The sequence below is a fragment of the Bombus terrestris genome, chromosome 9 (assembly GCF_910591885.1).
Source record: "Bombus terrestris chromosome 9, iyBomTerr1.2, whole genome shotgun sequence".
NCBI lineage: Eukaryota > Metazoa > Arthropoda > Insecta > Hymenoptera > Apidae > Bombus > Bombus terrestris.
Genome location: NC_063277.1, coordinates 9,430,695 through 9,457,039, shown reverse-complemented (window position 1 = coordinate 9,457,039; position 26,345 = coordinate 9,430,695). Strand labels below are relative to the sequence as shown.

The 26,345-nt window shown below is 33.2% G+C and overlaps 2 protein-coding genes across 12 annotated transcripts in view; one reads left to right on the top strand and one right to left on the bottom strand.

The window, feature by feature from the left end:
- On the top strand, positions 1-7,632 carry LOC100645452 (apolipoprotein D). Of its 2 annotated transcripts, XM_012311800.3 has the most exons (5): positions 1-485; positions 3,648-3,876; positions 5,569-5,740; positions 6,272-6,459; positions 6,542-7,632. In XM_012311800.3, exons 1-4 carry the CDS (start codon positions 327-329, stop codon positions 6,429-6,431), a joined length of 720 nt encoding a protein of 239 aa, XP_012167190.1. In that variant the 5' UTR covers positions 1-326; the 3' UTR covers positions 6,432-6,459; positions 6,542-7,632. The 2 variants fall into 2 exon arrangements, with proteins under 2 accessions (XP_012167190.1, XP_003397622.1); XM_003397574.4 differs by having other exon boundaries at positions 6,272-7,632.
- LOC100645564 (peripheral plasma membrane protein CASK) overlaps positions 7,540-26,345 on the bottom strand; it is a 266,777-nt gene continuing 247,971 nt past the window's right edge. For 5 of the 10 annotated variants that reach the window (XM_048408639.1, XM_048408636.1, XM_048408637.1 and 2 more), the window contains 8 exons: positions 24,940-24,969; positions 20,403-20,640; positions 17,566-17,622; positions 13,275-13,394; positions 12,569-12,685; positions 12,148-12,255; positions 11,902-12,077; positions 7,540-11,052 (listed from right to left, as the gene is read on the bottom strand). In XM_048408639.1, the coding sequence (XP_048264596.1) occupies positions 10,873-11,052; positions 11,902-12,077; positions 12,148-12,255; positions 12,569-12,685; positions 13,275-13,394; positions 17,566-17,622; positions 20,403-20,640; positions 24,940-24,969 (1,026 nt within the window). In that variant the 3' untranslated portion in view covers positions 7,540-10,872. The remainder of the gene's footprint in view (positions 11,053-11,901; positions 12,078-12,147; positions 12,256-12,568; positions 12,686-13,274; positions 13,395-17,565; positions 17,623-20,402; positions 20,641-24,939; positions 24,970-26,345) is intronic. The other 5 variants (XM_048408642.1, XM_048408643.1, XM_048408640.1 and 2 more) reach the window with 3 other exon arrangements.

Sequence of the window (26,345 nt, the reverse complement as noted above, 5' to 3'; positions counted from 1 at the left end):
CAGTCGATGCCCTTCTTTAGCCGTGACGACGATCACGCCTACGATCAGAAGTCCTGAGCTAAGCTGGCGCCAGTTACGAGGATCGTACGCGCGACGCGCAGAACAAGTTGCCGATTGAAAACGAAAGAGTAGCAAGAATGCAAAGGGAGGAACGTGATAGTGACCACCCCCTCTTCGTTTGTACAGATAGTGGTAGTCATGAGCGCGTCCGCTCTTCATTCTGACCGACTCGGTGGCCTTTAGTCGACCAGGCAAACCTATCGAGCGAAGAAGTAAGAAGACTCTCCGCGTGTACCAAGCGGATAGAAGCTTGAATGTGACCGAGAATGCAGCCCGGAACGAGACGCGAGAGATTCTATTCGCCGATAATAGTGCTACTGTTGTTCCTATGTTTGATCGACTGTACTGCCGCTACGTGGAAAAGGCGGGAGGACAAGACCAAGTGTCCCAAAGTAAAGGGCATACGAAATTTTGACATATCCGAGGTACGTTTCGTGTCACCTTTGATTATCGCTTGTTTGACGAAAATCCTTGGTGCTCTGTGAATGCTGTGTTCGAATCTAAATTTCAGATACTTTGATTTATTTAGTATCGTAGAAGATATATGTTGGATTCATCTTAGATTTATGCTGTATGAAAGATAAATCGATTGGTTCTGTTGATGTTGACCATTTGGTTTCCGAAAAATTAAACAGTAATCGTATACTCTACTGGATGGTAAAATTAAGAAATTTTCAGAGGATCTAATTAATTAATTTGATGCTCGAATGATTCATTTGATTGTAAATCAATGCGAATCGAATTATATGGAAAATAAGCAGAATAACTTTACTAAAATTCGGTACAAAAGAATTACAATAATCTAAAGACACTTTTAAGTTACATAGATCCAAACACAATTTACAATGAAAATACTTGTACAATATAAAATCTTTAGGAAAGAGACGTTATTAACATCTTGTTGATACAATATCTTCTTTTAATGTGAAGCATTATCAAACATGGTAACTTGGCGATACGTTAATGCTGATAATCAGCCGCTGAATTTTCCCTAATTGCTACATAGAACAGAATCGTTAAACATCGAGTTACACATCTCTCGTTGATGTTCTGATTTCATAAATAGACGATCACGACGGATTGCCGATCAATATGTACTTTGAATATATAATAATAATTGCGGGGGAGCGCAATTGGACCGCGTTTGTTGAATACTCCCGATCGTATACGGACGCGATAACAGAAATTACAATTTCCTCATGATATTGCGGTTCGATAGTAGTTAAAATATTGTAAGAGATGCGTTGTGTTTATAACTGACTCGAAATTTTGAAATTTTTCGACGCAGTACGATTTATATAGTAGACAAGGACTTGCGTAAAATATCGCGAATCTTCTTTCAAAGGAAGACTTCGAGCAACTTATTTTTGGAACTTTATGCGTGTTTAAGGGAAGGCTATTTCGGACATATGTACCTTGCGTGCATTTAAAACTACTTCATTTCATTGAACACCTTTGTGTGCTCTCGGATTAAACAGTTTGGCTTTAGAATTTTATTAATATTTACGTTTCTTATTATTACATTTTCACGTATGATTTATGTGATCTACGATCAGTTACTTTATCCATTTCAGTTGTTATTTCACAATACATCTATGTCAATAGGAAATGATAAAATTAAGAGAAAATTCGATCATCGTTTTCTCTTACTCTTTTTTTGCCTCCGAAAATAATATTGAATTTACTTCTCATTATATTGATATTTGTATTATTTGTATTATTTGCTTATTCGATAACCACTAGTAATACATGAGATAATCAGCTTTCCTTTTAAGAGGTTAATCTTGGAATTCTCTATTTAAATAGGCAATGAACTGAATCGGTTAGCTCCATTGATAACACAAAAAATATTGACGCGATATTTATTTTTAGACAATGACATTTTCAAACTCCAGATGTTCATTATTTCATTCCTGTTATCTGTTTGTAATTTGATGGCAGAACTAATTTTATGCATGAGCTGTATTACCCTCGTGTAATTTATAATGAATTATTGTTATTTTATGTTGTTAGTTTTATATTTCACAATTGGATTTAAATTGGATTTCCTTAATCCACATAAATGTTTGTATGTCTATTTACATACGAATTCATATTGTGAATTCTTAAAATCGACAAACAATAACGAAGTATTTATAAAGTTATGGCTCTCAGCTCACGAAAGTATAGTACTTACTGTTCTTCGTGGGTCTTAGACGGAACTGATAACGGGAATAGCTACTATAATCTCTTCACTTCGGGAAGCAACGAGCTATACATGTTACGTGACATTTTCCTTCGTGACTAGTTAACCACAAATAGCATAAGTTTTAAATTTTGAGCTTCAAGCGTTCATTGCCTCGTTAATCTCAATCGTTGTATAATTCAAAATCCTATTTGAGAAAAGAGTGTATTTTAAAACCAGCAAAATTGAAAAGCTTTAATATTTATATAAAAATTCTATAACACTACCGTTACAAGATAATTACGAAAATATCTTACGGTTAATTTTACCATCTTTGAATTGCATCAATCGAGAAAGAAAAGAATTAAGGAAAGAATTAAAAAGAAAAGAAACACTGTGAATGCTCGATGCTAAAAAAAGGATCAACTACGAATGAAATACGAATTTTCCTTCTTTGTTCACGGTGTGTAAATATCGACGTGCAGTTGAAATAATGATAATCAAGACAGAGAGATGGATGGATGTTCTACAGGAGATGAATGCACGGGAGGCAGAAGGGGGACAGTTTTGCATTGCATGCCGAACTAAATGACAGTCCACGGCAACGATTGCACGACCTGCCTCACGTAAACACCGACGAGCCTCTCTGCACCGTTTACACGAGACTGGGATACCGAATTTTCCACTCTCGCATAAATCATCTGTAGAATAGACCATCTATCGCGATAGTCAAAAATATGTACATTATTTTTGACGACACGAAATGCTGCTTCGAAGAATTAAGTATATTCAATTCGAAATAGTGAATATTTTAGAACCAGGAAATCTTTTTCAACCAAAATTTTTTCACCAAGGTTACATTCACAGTGGAACTACCAAAGTGATTAAAATAATTTATTATTTTTTGTAGAAATTTTTAAAACTTGTGTTCATGCAAATTCTATGTGCAATTTTTTGAAGAATATTTGAAGGCCTTAATAAGAAGTTGTAGAAGTGTTATTCATAGGAAAAATGGTGCTCACATAGACATATTTTTCATAACTTTGTTCAAAATACTAGTAATCTATTATTTTCTAAGCTTTAGGATTTAACATATCATTTATATCACTTCTTCTCCAAAGCCTATATTCATGAAATAAGAGAACAACATTTAACGATAAACACACGTCTCCTGTTATCGATAGAATTATGTAAATTCTGAAATTTATTTTCACGCTTAATATAATATTTTCGCTTATTAAACGTCCCATGCACTTACGTCGAGAACTTACTTTCTTCTCTGTAGTCCGTTAGAGAGGTTAGCGTTTCGATTAACATCACAGCGCGAATAACAAAACGAGTATTAGACGCGAACAGCTCCATGGATTACCAGTGAAGACACGTTCTGTGCTGTACTAATAAAGAAATTAAATTTTTTTTGCAGTTTCTTGGATCGTGGTACATAGTGCAGTATTATGCGAGCTCGGAGGAAGCACTCGCATATAGATGCATGCGAGCCGAATTGTCAATTTCGCCTGAAAGCACAGAGGTTACCATGAATTTCACTTACAGTTTCACCGATGATCCGATTAATGAGCAACTTGTTGGCAACATCACTTGGAAGATTCCTTCTCCAGAATTACCTGCTCATTGGGTACACGCTGAATATCCGTGTAAGTATCAAGAACTTGCGTAAATATTTAATGAAATTTTTTAACGAATCTAATAAATTGCTCTGATTGTAGTGAATTTATGATACATTAATAATCGAATGGATTTAAAGCAATGACTTTAGTAATTATTAGTGTACTAATTATTTAGTACGAGGAATTTTAATTAAGCATTTAAAGTATTCTTTGGTTTCCTATCAACAATCAGTGTCAGTCGATAATTGCCATTTCACTATGCTAAAATGGACAATCAATACAATGATTTTCTAATTTCAATTGGAAACAATAATTCATTTATTTGAATTAAATTAATGAAATATATAGTAGAATAAAATTAAGCGTTATATTCCGTTGGAAATGGTGTTAAATATTTCAAATATTAAATGTTTCAAGGATTCGTTAACGTTCTGACACAAAAAGCGATGTTGATAACCTTATAGAAGCAGAGTTCTAATTATTATTTCGTAGATAGATTTAGTTTCCAGAGGAAAAACGGTAGTATTATTATCTTTCACCAAAAAAAGGATGTATCTCAACCAGATAGATTACTTTTCTGAAAGATAAGAAATCAACTTCGCTCATTCATATATTATATAGAGGAACGGTTGAAAAGTAAGAATTGTTTACAGACAAATTTTTATTAATATTCATTTTCGATGAAAGATTACCATTAAATTATAGGTTATAATTATATACAATTATAGATATTTCTCTAATTTTAAGTATTGTAAAGAGAACGATTTGTATTTTAAACAACGGAAGCACTAATTTTAGCACTGACGAAGTGTGTTTTGTGAGAAAGATATGCTTGACAACCGGAAGCTACAGATATCTTCATAAATTATTTTAATGCTATGTACCAATATAACTTCTGATTTTTACTTCGACCATACGTTATACTTATCTAGCTCACAATCGCTACTTTTCACGAGAAGCGTAGGTCACCCACTTTTCCCCCTTTTCTGTTCTCTACAGACATACAACTCTTCGTTTCCTATTCAATCGATTTAGTAGGTATCATGTTTGATTATCTTCTAAAAATATTTTGTATAATAGAGGTTCGCGATACTTGAATGTTCCTTTTTGTATTAGGAATACGAATCTCAAGCAATATTTGTACCAAACACGAATTAGGCTACTGATTTCACTAATGATAAATGAAGACTGTGGAAAGTCTATATTACTCGTGAATAAAGCTTCAGAATGTTAATAAATGTAAGTCAAAAAATTTGACTTTAGTAATAATTGTTTTGTCCGATTTTACTTATTACGACAATATATGATAAGAGAAGCAAAAATTGATCTCATACATTTGTTCCATTCATTCGCTTACGTCGATATTTTATACCTGATACATAGTATAGATACATTCGAGTATATGATACAATAAATATCATGTATGTATTACAGTAAGTTCTTTCGTATTTGTTTCAAACATTCACTAAAAAATGAATGAAGAAGGGTTATAGATTTACCCATACAAAGGTAATTTTGAAGACTTTGAAAAAGAAAATACCAAACAAAATTATTTTCGATTGGTTCACCAATAATAAAATAATCTAAGGTGATACATTGTATGAGTCATCCTATAGATACACATATTGCCAAATAGCAATACCATGTAATTTATGAATTAACTTAACTCTTGAACAACATTCAAAGTTCTGAATTCTCATTCCTATTCGTATTTCGTAGATGAGGGCGTGTACAATACATACGTACTTGATTCGGACTACAAATCGTGGGCATTACTAATGCATTGCGCGGAACAGAGCAAAAGTCCCCGATATTTATCGAGCTTCATTATGAGTCGAGAGCCAAGTCTTGGAGCTAACGTTATTTCTTATCTTCGCGAGAAATTGCCCAGGTGAGTAACGACATGGTTTTATTTCTCTTGGACACGGATAACTAATGACTGAGCCTATGTGAGGATTTAATTAATACGGTGGATATCTAACACCGCAGACTCATGAAATATTTATCCCACTAGAATCCAGGCTCTTCCAGGTGCACGACAGTTTGGAAGAGACTGGAAAGTTTATTCGATTGTTTTATTAAACGTATTTATTTATGAAGTAATTACATATGTGTATGTCTATGATATAGAATACTTTAGACTTAGCTTTTAGATTATTTAGCTTATGGTTTCTTGGAATACTTGTCACTGATACAAGTAGACTTGAATACACAGCTGTGCATTGAAAAATCGAATAAAATCAATATCGTTAAATTTTGTTATAAAATAATCTTTTATTCTATCATCGGTTGTTTCATGTTAGATTTGAGATTGAATTAGATTTGAATCATAACTGTACAAAGTAACACTCAATAAATTTTGTCGAAGGAAAGTCTTTTAAAGTATCATCAAATTAATTTTTTTATACGTTTTTTTACAAAGGTATGATATCGATCTGGAGTACATGTTTGCTATGGACCAGAATCAGTGTAACAAGACAGAAACTTCCGGAATGGACCTGCTTCTCCCACCTTCGATAATACTTAAAAGAAATAACATGACACGGAAACATCCACTGAAAAGGAAGCATCGACGTATTTGAATTTAACATAGAATTGTTGTTTAAATAGGTAGGATATTATAATACGGTTAGTAGCGTAAATATGATGCATTAAGAATATCATTTCAGTCCAAACGTCGTTTAAATTACAGCAATGAAAAGATGACTAAGAAAGAGGAACAGCTCCTCCTTTAAAGATGAAAAATAGATACGGCTAAAGTTCCTCTGGAACTGTGAATAATTATGTAAAAATTTAGTACAGTAAACTTTCTTTGCAGATGCTCATGATATTAAATAAATTAAAATATTAAAATATTAGATATGCGTATTTTTAAACGCGAAGCAGTTCATAATAAGTAAATAATAAATATAGATAGACTTGCGATTAAATTATGTGATCAGTCTAGGTACTTAAAACTCTAACGAACTTCTGCGTTGTTATTGAAGCACGCCACATCATAAAGCATGTAGTATATATTTCATAAATTTTCGAGAAAAGTGATTAAAAACGTGAAATTATGAATTAGTAATTTTATGCTCGGATATTAATCGTCGATTTAACATTTTGATAATTGCAAATTATACTTTCATGCTGCCACTTCTATTGAAGTAATATATTAATATATTGTGTGATTGCAGAGAACAATTGTATATAATGTTATAAAATATGTACATTTGTAGTTAATAAGAGTATTTAATACAACGTTTAAAAGAAATAGTTTATATTTTCTACATTATAAAACAAACAATAATTTTTACTTGAGGCTTAATAATATTTAAAAACAGATGATTCTATTTCAATAGGTTTTATATTTTATTTTTTTTATTACCTTTGTTAATATTTTATATAATAATAAATATATAATAAATTATGTCATATTAACATTTCCTAGGATTAAAATCGATCTACCCAAAATTGATTCGTCGTTATTAACTCCTCATTACTTAATTATAAAAGTATCTGGTTAAGGATAGGATCGGAATTACTAAGTTGGTTATACAAATATTAAATATAACAAAAAAAATTGGAGTTTCAACATAAAAAAGATTGGATATACATTATGATGAAATTCCATGCATTATACGTATAATTATATTCCACGTATAATTAACAGATCAACAAGGAAGGCGATTAAGCAAAAGCTACGTAGACACTTTGGGCTAGTTTTATTAATTCAATTAACAACGTGTTATAATACTCTTCGTCTCTTTCTCTTACTTATAATTACATAATTGTAATGAACTGTTATTGTTTTTTTTAGACCCGTCGTCTTTCAACATCTTAGCGTAACTCATCCAAAGTCGCGGACACACACTTGCAGGAGCACGTAGGATCATTATGATCATCATCATTATCATCGTCATCATCACCATCACTACCATCATTACCATTAGAATCGTTATCGTAACAGTCGTCGTCATATAATCACCCAGCGCACCTAGTACTTAATTTTACTGGATATGGCAGCTACAACTTATAAGAAATATTACAAAATCACTGAAGATTCGTTCTTCTTGCGTTTCGACAGTTTCTCATTCACACATAAACGATCATACCGACACGAGCTTTCCTTGAAGTTTCACGCGACATTTCCTTTTTATTTTTCATCTTTTTCCGGTTTTTTTCAACGATTTCAGACTTGTCTTCGTGTATTTGGTGGACTTGCTGCTCGAAGAAATGATATTTCTCCGCAAAGTATAGATAGAACAGTAGAACGTGCATCGGTCTTCCTTTCTCTTTTTTTTCTTTTTTATATAATTCTATTATCGAAGTATCGCGTTTAATAAAGGATAATTACACGCTCGATGACTAATATCGTGTGTTGAATAGGAAGAATGTAGTAAAACCTAGTAGTATGTGTACGCATGTTGTACGTGTTTGCAATTGTTATGTATACGTGTACTTACGTATGTTTTTTTATTTTTTAGTATGCATGTACATATGTGCTGTTGCGTGTATTATGTGTGCGTATGTTCCTCTCGAGATCTTTATAAATAGTTGAGCTGTAATTGAACAAATTCTGAACAAAGCCGCGTGAGGGTCGATCACAATGTAGATCGCGAATGCAAGAAATTCACACCATACCCGTACGTACACGCATTCACTCCTTCGCTCTACGGGCTGTATATGCAAATTTCCTATTAGTCTTCTAGTAATTTAGTATTAATTAGTTACACAATTAATTTATTTAATCGCTTTTAATTAATTAACTAGTCGTTAAATCTGTTTCTCGTGAATCCGCGTTACTTGTCCGTGTACGTATCTGTATTTTATGTCCATGTGTAATTCTGTATATAATATATATATTATATATTATATGTATTATAATATATATATATATATATATATATATATATATATATACATATATATATATTATATACATAAATATGTATATATATTACGTGTACATGTTTGCATTATGTGTATGTAACGTCGCGTTATGTTCATATAAGCGTCTACGTGTATGCACGTGTCACTGTGTGTGTACGTGTTCTAGACTTTTGTATTTTTTATCATTATACAACGTATTTTTTTTCATTTTTCTTTAATGCGAAACGGTGTTTAGTATTATTTCATATAGTTTGGTAGACTATCTATTTACTTGAGTTTACGTGTTATAAATATCGTATAGTAAACCGCGTTCAGTTACTTCGTCATTCGATTATGCGCTTTGTACGAGGGTGCAATGCGAACCGAGTGATATTACATTTGAGATGTGTGTACATTGTACATGTGTATCGTATATCCAACGTAATCCTGTGGAAGTAGTTTTGCTGAGATCAACGCCGGTTCTAAGACGTTCGTTCGATACGCGTCACTCGAACCAAAAGCAACACCGATAGATAGCGTTAAATAGATCTTGTAGATCGATATTCGGGTAAATGTTTTCTGACATCTTTGCTTGAGAAGAACGAGAAAAAGAAAATATATGATGACGATGAAGAAATGTACGCGATTCGACGTCCTAGATTCGGCGAAAAATCAAAACGCAGCACAGGAAAGTTTCAGGAACTGTACTAAAACGCTCGAGTCAGGAGAGAAGGAAACAAAACGATACGGTTAAAGAATAGCGCTCGCGCATATACACGTACGAAGGTTCATCGCGAGTCTCACGACAACGGATGAACTTTGTATTAGATGTTAGAAGTACTAGACGAAATCGGCGAAGTTTCTCTACTGCTTAAAGTTACAGGTAAACGACTAACTGTCGATAGTCCGGTTTTCCTTCAAACTTGAACAGACAAAGATTGACTATTACGGTGGGATATCGGTGGCGGACTATCGGACAGCGCGGTCCTAGTGTTTTTTTTTTTTTTTTTATTTCACTTTGTGTAAGTAGTTATAAGAGAGTACGATAAGAGGCAATTACAGGTTACGGATAGTCGATTGACAGATTTTTTTTCAAAGAACGGTACAAGCGTGTCCACTCGGTCAACATTCACGAACAGTTCGAACGACCGTTCCCCATTTTGATCCTCTTCGATAGAATGTAATCTTCGAAGAGCAAAACAGTCTTGCTGAATCTTCGCTTCTATTTGGTAATACTCGCGTCGTTTACCATTTTCTGCATCGCTATCGTACAGACCGTACCAGACTAACGAAAACTATATGTATAGCGATAAATTCGTGTAACGCGCGTTAAACGTAGCGCGAGGAATGTCTGGAGAGAAAATGCAAGAAACAAGATCACGGAACGAAGAGACAGGCGAAGAGGAAATGAATAAAGTGAGAGTGAGAGTGAGAATGAGAGAGAGAGAGAGAGAGAGAGAGAAGTGAAAACGCGCGAGGAGAGAAAGAGAGAAAACTGCACGATTAAAATAATCGTGAGGAAATTAATATCGTTCGTTTACATGACGACTCGTTGAATTGATCCATTAACCGAGACGATATATATCGAAGGATACGTGAAAAATCGTATTGCTTATATTTATCGAGGAAGTAATAATTACAGTCCTATGGAACTTATATATCGAAAAATGGAAACGTATGTTCTCTCTGCTTTTTTGATTGTCGTATTCTGCGCCTCGCGATAACGTCAACAGTTTTGTCTCTTCGCCTCTACCCGCGGATTACAACGATAACGACGATTCAATAATAATTATAGAATAATTCAATTAGTAATGAAAAAAGTCAATGAACACACGGCCAAAGTCACGCATTCCAGTCGATATCGTGCTGTGGATCGATCGAAGAATTGACGGTAAATTCGTTCGTTCGATTGGTCCGACGTATTTATACGCGGCTTGTCTTGCTTTACGAATCGGCTATTTACGATTTATCATCATTATCACATTACGATAATTCCCCACGAACACCGCGAATTCTTACAGGCGTACGACGTTGAGAATATTTGTCGTTGGCCGCAGTAAAACGATCGCAAACGGACCGGTCGTTCGGTAGATCGCGATTCGATGATCACTGTTTCACATTCGATGAGCCATTACAGTTAGTGATCTGACGAATTGGCGAGGTTCGCTGTCAGTAGACCCAGGACACAGGTACCCATTGCGGTGTCGTATGAACCCGCTCGATGGCTGCCTCTAATTGTGCGATCGTCTCATCGATCTCGTTGTTGACGATGGTCAGGTCGAAAAAGTGACCGTACGCTTGCTTCAGTGAATCCGATTCTTTCGCCAGTCTTTCCAGGCTTCCGTCGCACTGAAACACGTATTAAAAATTGCTTCAACATTTCCAAACATGGAAAAGTACGTTGAGGATTTATTACAATAGAACGAGTCAAGAAAATTAACTTTATAGAAGAGATGATACAGGGTATTCACATTGTTAGTTCTCGGTGTTCTTTTTGCAAGCGTTTTGTAAAGAAAATAGAAGAGGGCAAAGTTTCCCTCTTTTTGTGATTTTTCACATTTGCTACGATTTACGAGTAATGATGAAACCATTAATGCTTTAACTTATCATCTATAATAAATGGCATTCATGAATGCATTTTACTAGAATATTGTATATTTGTTATGTTTTTGGTAATACTAATATTCATGTAATGGTGATATTAACTTTATTGTGTAGCTTCCATTTTGCCGAAAAGTATACACATTATAAATTCAAGAATCATCTTACCTACATCAGGATTTAATATCAGTTTTCGAAGAACATAAATTAAAAATTATCCTTCTTGAAGCTATTGTTCACTGTCAACTATTTTTCACGTCCCTAACACAAACTACATTTTCGGTCTACATAATACAAATGTCTTAATGAATTTTAAATATTTTATTTCTTATTGCTCCTGTAATTTAATACACTCGTGTCACTTTTTTCCATTACTTTTGTGCAATTCATATATTTTGAATTATTTACTTCTACTATATATATTTATTTAACTACCCACGCAATTCTCGATCCTAGTGAATTCAATTAAACGCAAGCGTTCAAGTTTCGTAATCTCGTCAACGGGCAATTAATTGCTCAATTAGTTGATAGTTAAGCTCGCGACGGTAGTTAGCTCGATTCCCTCAGGAAGATATTAACGATCAATATTCTACTTACATCAGGCATATTTGGGAATACCGGAGCTGCGATGAAAACTACATAAGGTGCGAACTCCGCCGTACGCAACACTTTCAAGGCTTGAGGCTCGACGTCCAATATCGCCACCTTGCCTTCTTCGTGTATTTTGCGGATCGTTTCGAGTTTCGTTCCATACATAGCGTTTTCGTGCGTACCTATGGGAAAGATTTAAGTTAGAAAATTCTTTATGTAAAATGTAAAAGGACTTGACAATGATTTAGTTACCATATTCGAGGTATTCATTGGCAGCGATGTCAGCCATCATTTCATCGTGCGATATGAAATAATAATTGCGACCGTTCTCTTCGTCGTTCCGTGGAGGCCTCGTTGTATCTAAAAAATCAGGCAATTTTCATTTTAATTCACTATTTTTTTAGTAGATGTGTTTTGATCTACGTTTGCAAATTGACTTTTAGCATTGGATTTTGTTAATGAATTGGAACATGAAATTTTGTAGTTGGTAAATTGCGAACACGAAACATTTCGTGTTTGGAATGTTTAACAATGGTGTTATAAAGTAATAAAACTACAAGTGTCCATTAGTTCCACATAAGAAATGTTTGTATATAAATTTGATGCTATTAGAATATTTAATATTGGATATTTTTAAGAAATGTAAGTTGAAACGAAAATTTTGTATACTTACGTGGAATAGGATAGGCATATTTGTCAGGATGCTTCGCGATAATGGTATTTTTTATCTGACGACGACCGACACCATGTGCTCCCAGTAACACTAACGTTTTCCGTTGGAATGCAGGATCTGAAAAAAATTATCAGAAACATTAATAAGAAATGCTTAAAGAAATATTTAAATATTTAAGTTGATTATTTAAAAACACAAGATACATCTTCATTCATTTCTCCCATAGAAAACTACGTTTTACTTAAATAAAATGTTTATCTTTTATCTTTTGAGATAATCACAAAAACAGAAATTAATTTTAAAAGATTGTAGTATTCAAGTTATTTTCACGTGTATCCTTTAAGTCGTTCTCTTCTCTACTGGTTATCGCTCTCTACTCAATTTTAATACAAATGTTCATTCAATTTCCAACTTCGTAACTCCACTTGTAACTTGTAACCCAATTACCCGAATCATTCATTCTAACGCACATACAGAAGTTCGTAACCAAATGATATTAATTTCCACTAGTAAATTTTTATTGTTGAATAGTTTAAAAGATCCTTTTATCGCATACTGTTTTATTTTTAAGATTTATTAATCCTAAGCGAATTTTAATCTTAAAAAATTTAATTACATTGAAAATCAATAAAGGTCTTAATTAAGACTAAAATTAAGATTAAGATATAATCTACACAGAAGAATAAATTGTCACGCGGATACTTACAAGGAAGCTTAACGACCTCTTCGTAGGTGACCAGATCCAGCTGATCAAAGACTGCGTTGTGTTTCGCGAGATACTTATCCTTGTACTGCTTCTTTTTCCGGCCAAATATTGAGCAATTCACTGGAAATGCAAAAAATTGATTAGTCGAACAGTTGAAGTAAATATCTTCACAGAACCACTTGAAATCGTATATCCTGTAAAAGAATTACTTCTGACTCCTGTATGTTAAATCAATAATCAATTCTTTATAGAGATCGAGGATTTTGCGTTATTATTAAAGAGTGTAACTAATAGAAGAATATATTTGAACTTATTAAGTTCGTATCTCTTATTCATCAACAGCAATACGTGGATCAATTTGTAAACAAGACGATTTTCATTTCCGCGAACTGAGATAAAAATAAAATGAAAATTTATTCTTGGAAAAAAGAAAGGAATTATTGACTTCGTTAAATGGAAAGAGAATTGGTCTTTCAATAAATTGAATAAATTCGTTGGATAGTTAAAGAAATTGATTATTTCAACATACAAGATCGCTATGAGATTGATTCAATCCAAATAATTATCTAGCGCTGAAGTTCTTTTCTGTGCAGGCTATTTCATAACATGAAAGTACTTTTATATCATAAAGTCGCAGAAAGAGATTAACCAGAGATTGCTCTTTCTGCATTTTTAATTTATTAAATTCAAACCCAATGCTTCAAACAATTTAGTTTAATTCGAATAATTGTTTCAGAACACGAGTTTATTATAGATTGCACGATATGTCAAGTATATCTATGGGATGTTTAAATATTGATAAATTTGTTTTAAATAGGTACACATTGACCATACGTTGCAAATAATAATTTGTTGGTAGGAAAATTAACGGGAATTATATGATGCAAATAATTAATTAGTCCGTTTAACACTTCTTGACTTTTTGACATCAATTCCTAGCTTTAGTATTCCAAATTACAATAATTTCCAACGTGTAAATCATTCCACAATTAACTCAATATTCAAACTAATAATTCTTCTTTTCATTATTTTATTATTACTATATATTAAAGTTATATCGAACAAGTTAGTTAAAGCTTCCTTATATTTGAATATAAAATTCCGACGTTTCGTGGCAATTTACGTCTCATATTAAAAAACAACCTGCATACAACGAGAAAAACAGTCCCAGCGGGTAATACAATACATGATCAACGATAGAAAATTACTTCGTTTCAAGATGAAAATAAATAAATATAGAAGAATAACTCATTATCAACTGCTATGCCATTCATAAACGTATGTACGTTCCTTGAAATTCGTTCATAGTGTAACGTGTAGGCTGTAATCGAAACACGCAGCAAAGTCTATTATCGCTAATTAGCATTCTCCTGGAATGCCCGAATGAGCATTTTACGCGCAATAGAAGTGAAGAACTACTTCAGTAAATGTCAATCACTGTGTAAGCATATTCTCTCTAATGGTAAAGAGATTTCATTCAATCAGCCAGTTTTACATAGAAGCCATAACCATAAAGGAGGGCGTGGGATTCCCACTGAGATGGGTGTTCCAGCAGGTCACAAGATGAAAGTTTAAGGGCATATCCTCGAGTGGTTTCTCTGTGTATATGTGTGTATGTATGTGTGAGATCTTTGAGAATCGGTGTCACGATCAGAGCATGATTATGACGAGTTTGAACGATTTTAGAAATGATAGATCATTTATGGGCAATTGAAATTGTAATAATTTAGTAATAGTATTTGGATACTATTAGTCACTTCCTCTTCGGGTTGGAATGTTGGAAATACAATGAAGTGCGAATATAATAATGCTTTTCTTTAGTACTTAATCCGAAATATAAATAAATACGGATTATACGAATAATTTTGAGAAGTTAAGAGAGGGTTATTTCAAAAAGGTGGATCACAAATTTAAAGATGTAGAATAAAAAAAAGTACAAATATTCAAGTCATATTCAAAAAATACAATTCATACAAATATATGTCGATAAATGAATAATAGCAGCAAGAATAGATAATGTCAAAATAGATATTTGTAGTCTCTTCTATAAGATTCGATACATGATTTAAACAGATCTTGTCACAGATTGCCAAATTCATTCAAAAAGATTTTTCGATTATATTACTATAATATTATAATATATTCGTGTGTATGATATATGTATATACTGCATAATATATGCTACGCATTATAATACGCATTATAAAACGCATTATAAAACGCATTGAAACATTTGTTTATATGAATCCTTTCTCTCGCTTCAACACATAGAACTTCTATATAAGCTTGTCCAATCTTTTCGAAACACTCTATATATCATCTTGTTATGTTTTTTTCTGTCAACTGTGTCATTTTTTATGTCATTTATTCATTTTATTATAGTGATATAAAATTTTTATAAGTAATTTACACTCTATAATCGTTCTCACGAGAGAAATAAATTCAATAGATAGTAACGTTGAAAGTGAAGGTTGAATTATGTTCGTTCAAAATCTCAACATAATAATGCTGCGACGATGTGCTTGCGAGTGGTGTCGTGCGAAACAAGCGTAAGTGCGTGAAACGTTTAGCGAAAGCATGCATCGAAGCACGCCATGTGAAAGCATGTTCTGTATTACGTAGAGTAACTCGCTGTACAGAGTATAATACTAAAGTAAAATAACAAGATAGAAAAGGATCTACTAGTTTGTGAAAACTCGATGGAATAAAGTGTTCTTATTACCCTATATAATATAATCCAATGTAGTAACTTCAATTAATAATATTATTTGCCTTCTGTTAGGTATATTACAACACACAGAACATTTAAATAATATTTCCAATGAACACTTGTTTCTTTTTATAAAGAATTTTCATAGAAAATTTTATGTTCTATATGTTGTATCAATTACAAACTATTTCTTACAAAAACTATAAGTTGTAGCGTATACATATGAATGATAAAAGATTATAAGATAGAAGAATTGTAAATTGCTACATACTTAAATTATAATAGAATTTTCAGAATTATTGCTTTAAAGTTTGATTTTATAATAATTGCTTTAAGTTAAGATCGAAACTGACATCAAGACTGTCTGTTAATAATAGTAATTTTCTGATCCAATTTAATTTAGCATTTCAAAGTTATATAGATCCTAGATTATATATTGTATTAACAATAACAAAAAGTCTCAAATTTTTAACTGCATATTAAGTACCAGATGTATCAGAGTTAAAACCGTACAAGATTTGAAAACTTAAAAAAAAAGAGTACGTACAATGTTAATCAAATAGGAGGTGATGATGTAGGGGATGATGAAAGGACATCTTTTGGAGGGAATAAATATATATATCCATTCTCATTCAATTTTTTAATAATAAAACTTTAGAGTTTGTGAGCCTTTACTGACGAATCATAAGTTGTTCTCATATATAGTGTTTCATAGGTTTTAAATAAGAAATTATATATTGTTTGATATGAAGGTTAAATAATTTTATTTTTACATCTTATTAATGAAGCTAGCTAATTGTATTGGATGACAAAGTTTTAGTCATATAGTAAAATAATAAATTACCTTCGTTCCGATTTTATTTTCCAGTACGCATTATTTTGTGTTCCATATAATTCGCTGATTTACTTAGTGCAAAACTGCATCTGACAGAACAATATAACCTCCATGTGGCAGAAACAATATGTAATTTGTTGTTTGAAACTTCAATAAAACTCCAGGGAAGTGAGTAATGTATTCGTATTAGTAGGCAAGCAAAACAATATTTTTAAAGCTTTCTTGTTAAAAATACAGCAAGGTTGGACATAAAATTTATTAAACAGAAAATATTCCTTCCATCATTCCCTGTTATTCGTTATTTCACTGACCTGTGGTTTTGAAATGTAAACATTCGTACAAAACTATTCATGTCAGCCCAACTATTTATGTTGCCCCAGATGTTTAACGACTCGTGATGATGATATCTATTGCATGATTCGATACGTACGAAAGAAAATATACATGTATATATTGAGAACATTTAAATGAAATTATCATAAGCACAAAGATCTCTGATTTTCGATCGATCATTTTCATTGATGAGACTCAAAGCCATTCGCTCTTTCTTTTTAAAAAAAAAGAAAAGATATAGCGCCAAGTTAATTTCCTGAAGGTTAGTTTCCCCAGAAAAATAGTGTTTCCTTTTATTCTCGTCAAATTAATGCGTGTGTTTGAAAGCACGGAACGAGTATATTTTGTATTTCATGCGGACTACACGGTTCTACGTGACTCTACGCGTTGTCTACCTGAAGGCAGAGTCATACCTGTCGAACCGTCGCAGCCTTCGGTGTGAGAAGAACATCCTCCTTCTCCTTCAGCATCTAGCCCCGCACAACACAAAATAACAGCTGTATCACTGAAGCTAATCATTTATTTTTCGACCTATCATTCTGCTCTGCTAATCACGACGCACGGTTCCGCAATCATATTTTTCAAAGGTTTCTCCTTCTTTTATTTTCTGTATTCTAGTAATTTCTTCTATTCTTATTTGGTCATTATTTTTGATAGTAAAGATATGTACACTTCTATTTACAGTAAATAGAAAGGATACGAGGAGAAATAAGAAATGCTTATTTTTAGTATTTTTACATTTTGGATGGTGTATGGTATATTATGTTGGTGGTCATTGGGGCCATAGAACTGTCGAGTCAGGAAGGATTACAAGGCAAAAATATTGATATCAGATAAAGTTAAAAGTGTTAACCTTATCTCTATCCTTATCTTATTTTTAACTTTTTCCCCTGATTAGGGAGATTGAATAATTCGAATCTCCTCTTTTTTCCTACTTTCACCATTTTTAATTAATCAAAGTCTGCATTATATTAGGAGTAATAAAAATTCATGCATATACTTAATAATTAAAGAGGATGTAATTTGAAATATTGGAGACTGGCTAATGATATTAAGAGTGGATATTTTGTGCTTTGTTCCAATATTCTACATTCTACAGTATTCAATTTAACGAAATTACAATAATGCAGAGCGATTATTCGTGTGTGTGTTTGCTCACATCTTTCCAAATACCTACCTAATGAAAATACACGAGCTCGATACCGTGAACAGTAATAAACGATGTAGTTGATTTTATCGAACCACGCCTTTCTATCGATGTAAAGTATCAAAACTTGTTTTTTTTTTTTAGATAAAATTATTTTGTAACGTTTTTCCTTCTCCTTACCCTTCGCATTATCATTTCATACAATAATTTTCGTACGCATTGTAATTTTTATGTTATATTGTTATGTTATTGTATGTTATAATCTTTTACAGCAAACTATCCTAAACATAGAGGAAGGCTGGAATATTTCTGTATCACGTCGTGGAACAAAACGTTCAGAAGAAGTACATTACACGTCAAAATGAATAAAACAATCCTCCATTATACAAAATTGGTTCTACAAAAAGTTTCGCGAATCGAACTGCGTGGGCTCGTTCGATTGAAAATTGCAATTTCATTATTTGTAACCACGCACGATCAATCATTGAAACACTCAACTTTCGTAATCATTCGTTCCATCGTTGGAGAGATGAAGAGAGAAAGAAAGAAACAGAGAAAAAAACACGCAGAATGAACTTGGTAGATTTCTCGTGAACCAGTATCGCACGATAGACATGACTGACATCGAACGATACTACATGCTCCATTGAAAATCTGCGCACATCTAACAACACATACATGACATCATATTCACCAGCACATTTGTTTCATGGCAGCAGCGAGAGTAGTGGAGATTAATCGGAGAATCAAACGTGACAGGGTTTGATAATGGATACAGTAAGGCAATGGTAAAAACGCGGCGAAAATATTTCGTTTTCCGTTCTGAATATCAGACAGAATGCGATCTGCTGGAACCTATAATTACCCTGAACTCGTTCGATGCTAGACTACATGATGAGAGAGAGAAAAAAAACAGAACGTTCTTTTACTGCTGCAGTCATATCACAGAAGTTAATTACGGCTGCTTTCCGTGTTTTATCCTTCATGCGATCAAATCCTCTTGACAGTCAGGTTTGATCTCGTTACGAGATAGCCAGGGAAAATTGGTGAAAATATGTGTATTTCAGAAAATATTTAAATTTGATGTTAACAGGATGAAATTATTTATACTGTCGTTTTAAGTAACAGAATTAAGTGGAAATAAATTTTGTACGATTTGATAACATACAAGCAACATGATGAATACTTTAGACCTATTAGTAAATTCATGTTTATTAATTATGATATTAAACGTCGTTATAATGCACTACTATATTATGAACCCTCAGTAACTACTTCTTTAGACGGTATAATTAGAAAATTACAGAACACATGAGAATACATATAAATTTTCCTGTTTGAGATCGTCCAAAAAATCATTGAAATAAAGGGTAAAGAATTTATTTTAATTCGTTTCAACAACAACTAAATTTTTGAGAATGAAATTACGCTATTCATAATGGACCATGATCAAAAATAGTATATATTTTAAATAGATAAAAAGACCATATTTTGTGTATAAAAAAATAATATAAATGTAAAGAAAAGATGTCTCTATATCAAACATGTACTTATAAGCTATAAATCAACAGAAAATTGTATGATAGCCGCTGCAGGTTAATTTCAAACATAAAAAGATTAACCCAAAAACTACATTTCTGATGATAATTATTAAATATTCATTTTATTATAGCGTAACAAATGAAATGCCCAATTCTGTTATATTACTTTTCTATACGTTTTCTTATAGTAGTTATTTTTATCTTTGTAAATCATTTTATATATCATCTTAAAGCTATGAATTTTCTCTTTCAAATTCTTGGAAAACTGATAACTTTATTAAAATATGTATTGTATATATCTAATGGTTTAGTCTCATTTTCAGGAAGCAAGCGATCACCTCGAAGAAATTGGTCAGTTTAACTACTATACTGACATATATATAAAATTTTAATTTTTCGACTTATACATACATATAAACGAATCTTTTTTTTAGCATTCATTGAAGTATGAATCATTGGACATTTGGTCTGTTACAAGTAAAAGTAATATTCTCTTAAAAAACAACTAGCTTATGTGCTCATCTACGAATAAAGTTGACCACACCAATTATTCAATTGTTACCTTGTTCTTGCTTGTTCTTTTCCATTGCCATGTAAGCGATACGTCGTTCCTGAAGTTCAGGCGAAGGAATCAATCCCGCGGAACCGGCCGCGTTATCCTTCTGCGCCTGCCACCAATAATGATCGTCCTTGCTGATGATCTGCAGTATATCGCCGGTTTTAAACGCGATTCCAGCTTGTGCGCACGGTATCAGCTCATCTTCCAACGGATCATAGTCGAATTGTGCTCGAACGAATATCTGTCGGTGCAGAAAGATTCAACTATTAGCTGTATTTGTCGCATTATTCAACGAGATCATTTTCGATTGGTTGCTGTATCAGTGATCCTATATGAAATCGGTGAAATGACATCGAGAGTTCTTGACACTGCTCAAAAATGTTACTGTGACGCGAAAAGGGAGACAGAGAGGAAACAAAATGAAAGAAAAATAAAAAAAAGAGATGATAACAACAGTTTAACGGTGCAGAAAATTGGTATCGTGACATGGTAATCGTACAAATTGTGAGTGGTGGTGGGGTGACACTTGACAATTTTCGCACTCAGATCACCGACACCATTTAGGTTAATAGAGAATCACATCAAAGATAAATTAATCGTTGGCCTAAAACGCGTCGGCGAAACGTTCGTTCTACGATGTTATCGATCGCTGTGTCGATGCTACTTACGTTAGCCCAGGTTATGCTATCGCAAATTAATCGAACCACTGCGAAAAATAAGCGGAGAATGCGACAAACGCTAAGCGATTTGGCGCTGGCGATAGTTCTTGCAGACAGCATGTACATTTCGTTTTAATGAAATAACTAGTTTGTTAGATTATTATTGTTGGTGAATACCATTCCTCCATTTCTTTCTTCGATCTAGTTTGATAGCGTTTGATGCGTTTACAGCGAGTAAGCGCAACGCGACATAGGCATTTACAACGAGATTTTGTATTCAGCTTGAATTGCTATCAGCGATCGATGCGTAGCACGAATCATTCACACCTTTGAAGCATCGAAAAACACTTTACGAAAGAGGATTTTTCATTGCTTCCTTATGAACATGACGGGAGTGAAGGGTTTCAATACTTGATTCAATATAGTAAAAAGTTTACCTTTAAATTACAGTGTAGTGTTATCATGAGTATTATGAAAGACATTCGATAATAAAATATTCGGATACTTCTGCAATTTTGGTAATGCAATCTGCGAGTTAAAGTAAAATAAGAGTAACATATTTCATTCAATCTATATGCATATCTGTAGTAGGTATAAAAATATTTTAGTAGGATTAATAATAAATTCTTTCCATATAAATAACATATTGATTACATATTGCGAAAAAGCAAACATAAAATTCTAGTGTGTATTTTTAATTAATGAAACGTTGCAATTTCACGAGAATTAAAATTTTATTAAATTTGTTCAATCAAAATGGTTTTCGCAGGCCGATTTCTGTATTTTTATGTATTCAATAAATATATGAAAATTAAATTCCAAATACGAATTTAACTTATATTGATCAAAAAACAAGTAAAAAAATTAATATTTTTTTAATTCGTGTGCGAATTATTGCAAACATTTTTATCCGATTTGAGCAACGACACAGCACGTTTCAAAGCTTAACGATAATTTTTTAATCAAATTTTTCTTTCATCTTTGCTCGTAGATTATATTACAAAGTTATCATATCCAAATAACATCTCTCTATTAAATACATTTTACAATGATTATGAATAATTACACGAACGTGAACTTACAATAAATTCCACTTTCACATCTTTAATTATTGCAGAAGCATAAATCTCTGTTCGTAAAGCGTTTGTATAGTAATAACACGCGGCATTAATTCATAATTATTAACAACCCATTAAGAACAGAAGAAAAATCTATTAAATCGCATTGAAAGTCTGTCAGATTATGAAAGTCTATTAGTGACCAGAAATGATCGATTGATTAAAAAAGCTGTCATCCTATATTTACACGTACATTCGCAGATAGTGGGTCGGATCAAAAAGTTGAACGACACTAGAATGACAGTTATACGATTCTCGTTGTCATTATTAAATCGTATTAAAATCAGTGCAACGATCGTTCATCTAGCGATGCATATATATGAACAAAGTGACTCGCTTCTTTTATTTCTGTACATTCATTCTCTTTTTTTTCTTTTTTCTTTTTATCTTCGACAATAAGCTGAAGCACTAGATGCTGCACAGTAGTACGTACACAGCACACCGACACACACACGCACGCCACATACGCATACGTACACGCTTGAAAAATGCGCGATATGCAGAATATGCATTCGGACTCTACGTTAAAATGTGCGAGTAAGACATACGGCATACGAAGGAATAGAATAATAATGCTGAGTGACAATAAAAATGGCATCTGACTTGCGGCGCGTATCATTTGCAATCGAAAAATATACCGACGATGATTCATAATGAATTCAAAAGGACGGTGGTATGTATAGTGGAGCAATGAAATTCGTGTGTTTATATGAGAAACCAGCCCTGCACGAATATCTCTGCTTCCGAAAAAATAGTTTTTCAGGTCATCTACCATAATTCTAGCGCGGCTCTGTACGAATTAATTGCATGAATTTCGACCATTGACAATGTTTTGGCATTTTTGTTTTTCTCTTTTTTTATTTTGGCGGATGGAAAGCATTTGAGTGACTGAAGCATCGAACTAGTCGAATTATCAATGGATCTATAGTCAATTAACGAGAAAGTCTTTTCAGCTGTTCGTTGAATGCATCTTTTTAAATGATGCTTATTTGATGGAAAATATGAACCCTTTATATGGTTTACGATACGAATTATGTGAGTCCCTTCAGTGTATACGTGGGTGAAAACTACTGATATATGATAATCATGCATATTCTATTAATTTGAAGATGTTTACAGAACAAATAATGTTTTTGGTTATAGATGTTCACATAGAAAATTTTTATAATTATCATTAATTATAAATGCATTGATAAATCGATAAGTTGAAAAGAAACAATTGATCAAGAATTCATGCTACATATCTGTAGAATTAAAACAGTTAAACACTCATTATACAATTCGTTTGGATCATTTATGTAATTTTTATGAGTTTAAATATTAACGAAAATCTTCATACGTATCCTTTTATTAATTTTTAGAAAATGATATATGTGGTGCATAACACAATGGTCACAACAACGAAAGCTGGCTAGCGCTAAATGAAGAATAACATGATGTTTTTAATAAAACACAGAACCTCGAGAAGCAATTAATTAAATCGATGTCATTTAAATCAAATTCTACCTATTAAAAACTTAAACGAATTTATGACAGACGGGTAATTCATCGTTCAAACAATATGTATCTTGCATGAAATTACGCGAAATAATTCTGAAACTTTCAGTCGAGAAACTTTACTCATTTCTCGTATTCGTTGAATAGTATTTTATAACTCTCGAGAGTTACGTTCAAAATTACAAAGATTTTCTTACATGACCGATAGGTTTGAGAGATTTCATAGGAGAAAAATTTTGTAGGAAAGTTCATAAATTTTGTATATTTTTATGTTCGCTATAAAATTAGAGATTGGAAAGAGACCGAGGATTAAGCGTGAAGCATATAAGATAGTCTAGATGAAAGTTGAAGAGTGAAAAAAAGTCAGAAGAGATAGGTATATTCGTACAGGCCTAGTCTCTATAGCTAAATCTAATGTGATGGTTCAATGGTCGCGCAATCATCTACGCCTCTCAGTGACTACGAGGCTCGCCATAACAGTGTTTCGTTGCATTAGCAGTAAAAAGGAAGACTCTCGTGTTCAGGTGTACTAGACGAAAGAGAAAGATGGACATGGAAAGGTGAAAAGGAAAAAGAGATAAGGGTTTCTTTCATGAATGTAATACGCGCTCGAAACGTTCTTTTTTTCATTTAAATCACATCCAGGAACCTAGAAAGATATTGAACTATATAAAACGAAGAACTGAAAAATGCAGGGAACGAATGAAGTAAATGGAAGCCTACTGTCTTGCCATTGCATATGGTATGATGATCGAATGATCGTGCAGCTTGGGTCTGGGTAAATTTCAGACTTTCAAAGAAATTGTTAATCCACATATATGAATCCTAATATTTCGCTGCGAAAAACATTTTTAATATCTTCTAATAAAATATTTTCTTTGAAAACTCAATATCAAGCGTACCGGTATTGCACGTATATTATACATAATTATTTATTTCAAAATGCACAATCAATAAACAGATATATGTGACTATGTTGATTAGTTGTTAAATGGCACGCTAAGATTATAGCAAGAAAAGAAAACCAAACTCACGAAGGAAAATGATTAAACACACGATTAACTCACGAGCATTGCCTCCACTTTCGGAGCGTTTAGCATTGACGTATCGTTCAGAACTTATTTACTCAGACTCACACCGCACACGGTACACAATATGCGTGTGTTCAAACGTAATATGTAATGTGGATATGTATATATGTATGATAAACGCATAGCCTTCTAACTACAGCAGTCCAATCACACCAGATCAAGTGGCGGTACTTACTAACACTGGCAGAGGCTTAATCCTGAACAACTAGAGCGTTGAAGAAACAGAAAAAAGGAAGATCGATTAATTAACATGTTCATCAAAACTTGATCTCAGGCTGAATGTTCGAATTCTAGTTTTTGTTTTCTTGTCATTTTTCTTTTATCTTTCTCTTTCTCTCTCTTTCCTTTCTGGTATAATTAAGAACAGACGCAAGAAAAAGAAAAAAAAGAAAACGAAAAGAAAAGAAAGAACACCTACTGTTGGGATGTCGCGCGCGTCAACGCTTCCGAGATTCACGGTGCGCATTGCTGTGACACATGCAGTATCCCTTCTAGCTCTCCCCTCGAACTTGTCGAGCCGTGAAACTTCGTATAATCGATTTTTTCGATTATACGAAAATGATCGAGCTCGTAGCTTCGCAACAATCAAAAGCGTCACCAAGATGCGAGCTGGAGAACCAAAGACTACGGTACTTTTCGTCGTTTCGTAGGAAAAATCGATTCTTCTTCGTTACATCGTCGAGAGTTATCGAAACATTTTTTGATTCAGTTTCTATAAAAGTCTGTTGACCCGGCAATCGCTACAGATCTAAAGTTGAAAGACACGACAGATAAAATGTATCTCGACGTAGTAGTTGAGATTTATAATCGATTTTCCAGCAACGATCGAGCAATGTCCGTTTTGACAAGCGTCGAGCAACGTCACAGTTTACTCACGTTCGAAGCTACGATATTGGGCGGTTAGTCACGCTCTTTGCGGCTCATCTCCGCAAAGACTTTACAGTTACAATGCGGCCTGTTGAATAATCACTCGTTCAAACACGGTTTCTTTTTTTTTTTAGACTGTACAAGTACTTCTAACGAGACAAAAAAAATGAAAAAAATGACAATGTCTACCATACACATATACTTCTATAGAAAAAAGAGGAAACATTAAACGGCTAGTGTATGTATGTACGTGAGACGGTGAAGCATAAAGATAGACAGACAATGAAGGCATTCTATAAAGACCAGTTTCATAAGAAAAATCATTTTCTATTTTCATATACACTTTATTCGTAATGAATCATCGCACTTCGTTGTATCACGCAAACTATTCGATATTATTCAAATAGTAGTATATGAACATGAAACTGGTCTGTGAGGAACCATCGATGAGGGCAAGGAGTCTCAGGAGTTCAAGCCGCACTGTTCTAGAAAAGTCACTGCGAGTATGGCCTCGCCCGATCTCTTAACAACGTTCTCGAAGGATAGTGCACGGAGAAATGATGGTCGAATGGCTGCCGGCGTGCATCGGAAGCTATGTTCTACTTTAAACAGAGCTAAAAAGAAAATGGATCAGGAAAGAATAGTTGACGAATGATAGGTAAATAATGGGGATCCGGGAAGAAAGGGAACACGACAACTTCTACACAGTGACAT